At 47.2% G+C, this 9,787-nt stretch overlaps 1 protein-coding gene across 1 annotated transcript in view; it reads right to left on the bottom strand.

Annotated features, from left to right (window-relative positions):
• Positions 1-3,129: 3,129 nt before the first annotated feature.
• The window catches only part of LOC309558551 (uncharacterized protein), a gene marked incomplete at its 3' end in the record, with an annotated part of 193,390 nt that continues 186,732 nt past the window's right edge, over positions 3,130-9,787 (bottom strand). The window contains exon 7 of the mRNA XM_082261630.1: positions 3,130-4,713. Within this exon, the coding sequence (XP_082117756.1) occupies positions 3,130-4,713 (1,584 nt within the window). The remainder of the gene's footprint in view (positions 4,714-9,787) is intronic.

The following is a 9,787-nucleotide window of genomic DNA, read 5'->3' as shown; positions in this document are numbered from 1 at the left end:
CCACAATCAGCGCAACAATCATGATCGATAGGTTGCTGACCTTAGATTAGGGTGTGCCCTGGAACACCTGGCACACCCATGATCCCTCCCATTGGTATCTAACCCCCCCCCCCAAAAAAAAAAAAAAAAATATTTTGCAGCTTACCAGTCCTTAGATGATGTGACTGCCTTTTACCTTTTCAAGCTTTTTTCCTTTCAACTGGTGATCTTGCACTTCCTGTCCTAAAGTGACGATGCTCACTCACCATACTTTATCTCTGGGCCAGATCTAGCTTATATCATCTGGGGTTGTGGTGAAAAAAGTCAGTGAACACATTGACAGCACTGAGTGACAGTCTGTCCCACGAGTAATGACCCACAAGTACCATCTGACAGGTGCCAACAAATGATGTAAGGGGGCACTCTGTAGGGGTAGTGCAGTAATGATGCCAGTATGTATTAGACTGTCATTGGATTGGGATGATTAACCCGTATATCAGGTGTCCTTCCTTACTTCAAGAGTTCTCATAAGAGTCCCTCTTTACATCACAGTGCCACATCAGAGTGCCCCCTTACATCAATTGTCCCTAACAGAGTGCTCCCTTACATAAACTTTTGGCATCAGAGTGCCCCCCTTCATCAACTGTCCCCTACAGAGTGCCTCCTTACATCAACTGTCCCCTACAGAGTTCCCCCTTACATCAACTGTCCCCTACAGAGTACCCTATTGCATCAACAGTCCCCTACAGAGTGTCCCCTTACATAATTTGTTGGCATCAGAGTGCCCACTTACATCAACTGTCCCCAACAGAGTGCCTCCCCCCACATCAACTGTCCCCTACAGAGTACCCTCTTGCACCAGCTGTCCCCTACAGAGTGCCCCCTTACATAAATTGTTGGTATTAGTGTGCCCCCTTACATCAATTGCCCCGCCCTCCTTACATCAACTGTCCCCATCACGTTCTCCTCTTACAACAAATGTGCCCCTTATTTAAATTGTTCCTATCAGACTGGCTCACATATCAGTGAATGCATTCTCAAAGACCAGGGAGTGGGGGCACAACAAAATCCTGGAGGGGCACAGCCCACCCCAGCAACCCCTTAGATCTGGACCTTCTGTATCTATGGAGGAGCAGTGTTGTCACCCTAGAACAGGAAGTGTATTAGGACTACAAAACACCTCCCTTCTAATCATCTCCAGAACATAGGGGAGAGGTATTGTGTTTCCTACAGAAATAACTGGTAACGGGTGTAACTGATAGTAGTGCAGCACAGGCTTGGAGCACGGGAAGTTTTCAGAAGGCAATGGTACATTTAATGGACCAAAGGGGAGCAAACAAAAGAAGCTCACATTGTTTTCAACCAATAGGAAGGTACCACGCTCATTGCTTTCTTTTGCCTCTGTCTCTGATCCTGCCTACAGTTTGGTGCCTTTCTCCTTGAATATTTCTAAACCAGGCTTGAGACCCAACCTTTCTGGTAAATGAACCTGGGGCATCCTCTTAAGCTCTCAAGTTCCAGCCCACAGTGTTGGCTCCCTGGCACTTGTGTCTTTCTTTCACCTCTGCAGACCCTGTATCAACTTCCAGGGGTGCTTGGACAGTAACTGTGCAAGAGACAACCCTTGGCGTCTTAAGCCCCGTACACGCGTGCAGATCGTCGGCCGAACGATCGGCCGTCTTTTGTCCCCGGGCTGTCGTGTCGGTTGAAAAGTGCAAAAGACTGCACAAGAATTTTGTCCGCCGACTCCAGCCGACTGCAGAAGTGATGTCATGTGATGGTTAACTTTCCCTGTGTTTTTTCTTTTCTGAGCATGCCCAGTCTTGCAAATCTGCTGTCTGTCGGCCGAATTCTGTATTGACTGGTGAACAATCAGCCGCTCTGGTGTCAGCATACAAAAATTTTAATGCTTGCACGACAGATTCTTTTCGGCCGAAAGTGCGCTGTCGGCTGTCGGAAGCATCATACTAATAAGCATACAATCGGCCGATCGGTCGTCGGCCGAAGCTTTTCGGCCAACAATCTGCACGTGTGTATGGGCCTTTAGGCTATGCTAACAAATGTGTGACAAGTGGTGTCAGCCCTGCCAGTTGTTGCTGAACTTCTTCATCACTCCCACCTCTACAACAAAGACACTGATTATTCTATAGTCCAAGCAAAGAACTAGGAGGGCTAATTAAACTCCTTGAAAATAACACAGGGAAAGTGTACAGGAAAGCTCTGAATTTCTAATATTATCAACAGGTATTTTTTTGCAATTATGAAACAAATTAACAGTAACAATATCCTTCCCCGCAGTCTTCTGGGACACATCACAAGTCCCAGAAGACTACAGGACCATTCACAAGACACAGCGCGGCTCACGCATGCGCAGTAGGAAACCGGCTTTGAAGCCACAAGTCTTCACACTCTGTTTCCCTTACTTGCTATGCGGGGGCCTGCACCCAAAGATAATTGAAGAATCAGCTTGGGTGAGGACGTCGCTGGATCGCTGGACAGGTGAGTGAGTGTCCTTATTAAAAGTCAGCAGCTACAGTTTTTGTAGCTGCTGACTTCTAATTTTTTGGGGGGAAGCCTGGAGCTCCTCTTTAGGTATTGGATATGTATGAATTATGTTTGAAAAAAAAAAAAAGGATATTGTTTAGTGTCACTTAGGCTACGTTCACTTGTGGGTGTAGCGGATCACGGGCAGAATCACCACGATTCTGGCCGCGATCCGGAATCATTGCAAATCGCGGGACGCCTGTGCGATGCCTGTGATTTTCAATGGTGTGCGATGTTGCCACGATTTCCGCCTGCCGAATCGCGGTAACATCGCGCAAACAGAATCGTGGGACGCATGACGCACAAAAGAAGCTCTTGTACCTTTTTGGGCGTCATGCGTCCCGTGATTCTGTTTGCGCGATGTTACCGCGATTCGGCAGGCGGAAATCGTGGCAACATCGCACAGCGTTTGGGGTGCCATTGCAAATCACGGGCATCACACAGGTGTCCCGCAATTTGCAATGATTCTGGATCGCGGCCAGAATCGCGGTGATTCTGCCCGTGATCCGCTACGCCCACATGTGAATGTAGCCTTAAAGCTATGCCCTTCTGGTAAACTAAATAGGTGTTTGACACTGGAGAGCCCAGCACTAAGGTGATACATTGTTAATATATTATTCTTATGGTGGAATGTTCAAACAAAAAGAAAGCAGCATAGAGGGGCTCAGTGAAGTTGGCGGTGAAGGTGTGGAGGTGTCTGACGGGGTCACACAGCTGGTAGAAGGACAGACAACCGGCCTCATAATCCAGATAAATCCCAACTGTCTTAAGAGAAGAGTTGGAGTCTATTTTTATACCTACATTTTTGTGCCATGAAAAGAGAGTGACTCTTTGGGTCAGACTCCATGATTTGTCATTATAACCTATAAAAGATTCTTTTCCTGCAATCTTCCTCTCTATGCTTTGAGCAGCCACCCCTATCAGCCATTCCTTCGCTCCACTCACATCCACCTCCCAGTAATGTTTCCCTGATGAGAAGCTCTGTGTACTTATTACTTGTCTGCATTTAAACCTCTCTGGAACATCCGGTCTATTCTCTGATTTATTGGTGTAAGTAGCGGATTTCAGATCCTGTGATATAATAATGTAATTTTGGGCTGTTTTTATATCCAGTAGGATGTCTGATTTCTCCATCACTGTGAATTGTATCTTTAACTTCATATCTTTCAGACTGTCAGTAAAGTGCAGAAGTCCTCTGCGGAGCATTTCTGAGATAATTTCTTCATCCAGACATCCGACATCTCTTACATCACCACTGCTAGGAATGATGTCATCATTGCTAAATTCCTTCCTTAGCACAGTTAATGGATCTGTGATTTCAAATACGGCCTCTATTTCATTAATCTTCCTGGACAGCTCATTCTTCTGTGTCTCCAGCTTCTGGATCATATCACAGACTGACTGGGAGATCTTCTCCTCCTGTCTGGAGACCTCAGTCAGGATTCTCTTCTCTTCATCATCCAGATGTTTCCTGATGTCTCTAAACAGCTCAGTGACTCTCCCGGTGACGTGATTTGCTTTTCTTTTCTCTCCCGTTCTATGATTTCTCAGATTCTGGATTCTCTTCTCAGTCTCTTGTCTGTCATTGTTCAGTTTCTCAGTAACATCTTTCAATTTCTCTTTCTTCTTCTCAGAGGCCTCATTCAGAAGATCCACCTGGTGTCCCCTATGTTCTCCAGCCACCCAGCAGGACATACAGATACAGGCACTGTCCTCTGTGCAGTAATATTTCAGGATCTCTTTGTGTATGGAACATTTTCTGTTCTCAAATGTTGTTGTGGGATCCGTTAATATGTGATCCGCTGACTTGCTGTGGTTTTTTAAGTGTTTATTGCAGAACGAGGCCTCGCATAACAGACACGATTTAGTAGCTGGTACAGGAGGATTGCAGTACGTACAGAAGACTTCTCTTTCCTCCAGGTGAACAGATCTGAAATTATCCACGATGTTACACAACTTCCTGTTCTTCTCCAGCGGGGGGCGCTCTTTATATTTCTTTCTGCACTCTGGGCAGGAATAAATGGTAGACTTCCTCTTCTGTGTATCTAGCGCAGTCACTATACAGTCCCGGCAGAAGATATGGCCACATTTCAGTGATACGGGCTCCCTATAAACGTTTAGGCAGATGGAGCAAATCAATTCATCTCTCAGGCTGGATGTCGCCATTTGGGGGGAAAAAGGTAACTTCTTCTACAACTCAGTACTGAAGAGGAGCTGGGAGCGGCTGATCTGTCCCATACACGGAGGTTAAGGTGAAAGTATTTCTGGGAATTCTTCTCCGAAGGTGGGTTGTGTCACAGAAAAATGAGATTCTTCCTGCTCACTTAACCCTTTATTTGCTCTGGTTTGATAAAGCAACTCTACATGATATTGGTTGAGGACGTCTCCTATATTAAAGTGCATCTAACCCTATCTAAAGCTAATTATAAAAAAATGTCACCTTGCTTTTTTTAGATTGCTAAGGTAGATGTGTTTTTTTTTTTTTTTAAATCCCTGTGCAGGTTTGATTGACTGTAAACGCTTGCCCACAGCCATTTCCTGTGATAGGATGACAACGCCACCTTTTTATGGTCTGCATGCAGAGGCAGTGTTGTCACCTAAATATTTATGCTCTCTTTGTGTACTATAACATAACGTTCACATAGAATCTGGTGCAACTGTGCATAGTAACCAATCAGCTTCTAGGTTTTATTGTCAAAGCCCTCTTGAATATGCTGTAGTTAGAAGCTGATTGGTTACTATGCACAGCTGTACCAGATTCTGTATGCACTAGTTTTAGTAAATCTCCCCCATGGTGAGCCTACACATCCAGACTCAGCGCCATCTTGTATTTGAACACCAAGACACATAGAGAGGATGAATTTCCTTAGTGAGGGACACAGACTGCTAGACTGTCTTTCCCTACCCTATCCAAAACTATAAAAAATACTAAAACAGCAATCCTGCACAACAAAATGTGACTCCCTTAACGGCAGGTCACCCCCCTTTCCTCCAGTACTTGTTACTGTGCAGCCCAACTGTGGACGCTTAAAGGTAGGATACTGTGTCTGTGTTAATCTACTTAGGGACAGAGGGACACAAGGTCTCAAGAAAGAAAATGTAATATTGCCAGGAAACCGTACAGTATCTAGGTCTCACTCTGAAACAAGGCACACGCACCCTAAGCGATCAGCATATCCAAGCAATCCTGGGGTTGCCCTGCCCCTACACCAAAAAGGATGTGCTGCCCTCTCTTGGCATGGTCAATTACTGTAGGCAGCAGATATCTTATTTTATATATATTTATATATTGTGACAACATCTTACGTCAGTGTACAAAAGTCGAGTCACCCAACCTCATAAAATGGAACCCAGAGCTACATAGTTACATAGTTTGTGAGGTTGAAAAAATACACCAGTCCATCCAGTTCAACCTATGATGTGTGTGTTTGCTGTTAACCGTACATTGTATACCCCTGTATGTTGTGGTCTTTAAGGTGCCCATCTAATAGTTTTTTGAAACTATCGACACTCCCCGCTGACACCACTGCCTGTGGAAGACTATTCCAAATCCTTACTGCTCTGACAGTGAAGAACCCTTTACGTATTTTAAGGTTAAACCGTTTTTCCTCTAGTTTTAGTGAGTGGCCACGTGTCTTATTGTATTCCCTTTCTCTGAATAGTTTGTTCCTTATGCTTGGGTCGCCAGTACAGTATTTGTACATTGATATCATATCCCCCTTCAATCGTCTCTTCTCCAGAGAGCTAATACATGCTTGCAAGACCTTGAAGGTAAAATTAGTTTCTTGCAAGCATGTATCAGCTCTGGGTTCCATTTTATGAGCCTCGACTTTTGTACACTGACGTAAGAATTTGTCATAGTATGAGCGGTCATGTACCTTTTGCCTAGTTACCTTTTTTTTTTTGGCTTTCAGTCTGGGCTTATCTGATTGTACAAAATGTTTTTGTGTGTATAGCACCCTCCTAGATAGGTGCTAGGTAGGTAGTGTATATTTGCTCTGCCTGCTTATTAGGGGAGTAGTAGGTAAAACCTAGTTGCTCTTCTGCTTACCAGGGAGCAGGATTTCTAGTCAGGCCTGTTGCATGTGTCCATGTGTGATTCATCTGGTCTGAGGGAGTGTCCCCACTGTGTCCAATAGGGGAGCCTGTTGGACAGTGGAGGAAGCCCAGCCAGTGACACACATGCTTTTGTGGCTGTCCCAGTGGGTTGGCACAGACAGTGGTGCATCCTGGGATAGGCTATAAAAGCCAAGGACACACGTTACAGGGTGTCTTTGGGCGGGAAGCCAGACCCCGGAAGGAGGGTGACGGCTGTCTCCCCTTCCGTTTGCTGTGGATGGTGGTCACAGGCGGTCGGTCTTGGGGACCAGGAGTGTGGTGCTGAATCCAGAGGTCCAGGAAAGCTGACTGGTGGAGTAGACGGCAGAGCAAGTCTGGAAAAACAGTCTCCGTGAGTACAGGGAAGCTTGCCAAGGGGGTCTGCCCAGGAAGGGAACCACTTTAGTGGATAGAGTCAGTGGACGGGTGTCAGCACACACAGGCAGTGAAAGTAAAGGGGGTGCCAAGTTAGAAGCCTGAAGAGAATGACTAAGACATGGAACCGTTTAAACTATCTTCACTTTAGTAGCAAGGTGAAGCAGTGGCCAATGCCGCACACTACAGCTAGTTGTCCTCAAGTTTGTGCATAGTTCATAGTTGGAGTATCCCACTCATCCCTTCTCCTATCCCAGTTCTAAATAAAAACAGGAAAAAAAACAACATCCCCTAGATTGATTATTGACTGAGCCAAGGACTTTCAATGCTGTTTGTCTGCTATCAGTTGCTAAGGGTAACCCAGGGGAATCCAAAAAGTGTAATTCTCAGCAGTCCCTCTAGGGGGCAGTGCTACATGTGTATGGTAGACAGGGGTCAAGTCCTGGGGAAGAAAGTGTGGGAACTAACATAAGATTCCCCCCCGCCTCAAAAATAAAAAAGTGAGTGTGTGTGTGTATATATATATATATATATATATACCCTTTGAGGAGTGAGGGCCACTTTAGCGACTTTGTAACCAGTCGCAGGCCACAATGAGCGGAGTGGGCAGGTGACAGATCTGTGTCACCTCTGCATATGCAAACACAGACAAAGCCCACTCTACTCTATGGGCCCTCTGATCCGCCCTGACAGAAGGGGACGGATCCCCTTCTGTTTTTTTAAGTGGATCAGATTAGAGATAGGCTGGTATTAACAGACACAAGTCCATTTATATCTGCCGCTCTATAGAGGTGAATGGAGGGTCCGATTGGGTCCACCGGAAAAACAGAAAGGTGGACCCGATCGGACCGATCGTGTGAAATGGCTAAGGCTGCTTTCACAGAGATGCACTGCAGTTTACCTGCACCTCAACTGACCTCAATCTTCACTTCTTCAGGATTCCTGCTGGCTGCTGCTGTCCCCCAGGCGGGTATGGCGGGTGGTTGCTGCTGGCTGTCCTCCAGGGCTGGTACTGCTGGTGGGTACTGTTGGCGGGTACTGCTGGCTTATTCCTGACCCACTGTCCGTCCCCGAGCATCAGTGTAAATCTGTGAAAGGAGTGGTGCTGGAGGAAGCATGCGGCTGCAGTAGAGAGCAGAGCTGATGCTTCCGGTTTTGCTCCTGTCACAGGCGGAGTGCATTTGATATCACTCCCCCTGTGACAGAAGCCAGTGCTATACAGGAAGCATCAGCTCCGCTTCCTCTAGTGCCGGCTGAGCAGCTCTGTTCTTCACACACACAGATACCACAGACAGCTCGCATACAAAGGCCAGTGACAGTCAGTCCTGCAGGACGCAGCTGCTAGCGGGAACAGCGTTCCTGCTGTAGAAAAAGTACAAGAATGAAGGCCCCTTGAACCTCCTTTAGGAAAAGGGAGCCTTGACTGCTGGAAGCATGGCATCACTGTGGGTGTGAACCTAAAAGAGAAGTTAAAGCGGAGTTCCGGGCACAGATCTCATTTTTTGATAAACATACCCCCGGGACAGTCAGGGCTAGTACATTCCACAATGGCTAGCCTCTGATCTGTCCCGGTTCGCACTTACCTGCAAGAAGAAATACTTACTTTGAAAATTTCTTCCACAGCGTTTCCATCTCTCTTGTGGGCAGCTGAAGCCGGCGCGGTCCTCTTCGGTGTCTTCTTCCGCATCTTCTTCTCCCAGAATGCGCCGCACCGGCCCCTCTCGTCACTTCCGGTGCGGCGCCGCATTCCTAAACAGCTTCTGGGCATGCCCAGAAGCTGTTTAGCAGGGGAATGCGGCGTCGCCCGGAAGTGACGTGCGGGGCCGGTGCCGTCGCATTGATTCCTGGGAGCGATGACGTTCAGCTCCCAGGAATCATCGCGAGGCAGGAAGTGACGGGGTGAGCCGCGGCGCTGGAGGAGGAAGTACCCTGAGGTGAGTATTTACGATCTTCGATTACAAGGTGAGTGTACAAAAAAAAAAAAAATAACTATCCAATTCCTTTTCAGGTTATGTGTAGCTAGCGGAGGGGCACAAAAAAAAAATACCGATTTTGTGCCCGGAACTCCGCTTTAAGTAGCTCCCTTGGGATTGGCTACAAAGACCTGAGGTGGCTGGGTGGAGCCTGAACTCTAGGAAAAGGCTACACTGGGGCACATCCAATGCTCTGAGGAGATTCAGCTGTTACAAGAGTTGCTAGGTGATTATCCCTCCTCTGTTCACAGGCCCCTCACCACAAAATTTCACAGGAGTTCTCCTTCCCCAGCGTTCCTCTACCATTATGGACACAGAAATGTTATCCGGGCTGACTGGCTGCTTTCTCTTCTTATGGTGAGACTGTCCCCTCAGCTCCTACACCTGCTGACCATCCCCCGCTGCCAAGCCACCCTCCTCCAGGGACATTCAATGCAATTTCCCTCCATCCAGTCCCCCCAGGGTCACTACTAATACAGCCAGACGCAGGACCCCCTCTGGAGCTACTGGCGCTGCCTTCCTTCCCCTGAGCTCTTCCCAGTGCAGCCATGTCTCCAATACAGCATCACATGTGAACGGACCTCACCTCATATGCTCTTTCCCTGGATTTTGCTTCACTCAGCTCCCTGTGCCCTGCAGGGCAGGAACTGATTTACACTGTCAGCTCTCCTCTCCTCCAGCATATCACTCCTCTCCTCCAGCATATCACTCCTCTCCTCTCACTGTCTGTGTGAGGGTTCAGGTTTCCATACAGCAGGAGGCACTGATCATTAACTCTTTGCATCCCTGCCTCAGCCTGCATACCAGACAGCATTTCA

Source organism: Pelophylax lessonae, assembly GCF_965119305.1.
Source record: "Pelophylax lessonae genome assembly, chromosome: 6".
Taxonomy (NCBI): domain Eukaryota; kingdom Metazoa; phylum Chordata; class Amphibia; order Anura; family Ranidae; genus Pelophylax; species Pelophylax lessonae.
This window is presented reverse-complemented; position numbering and strand designations above follow the sequence as displayed.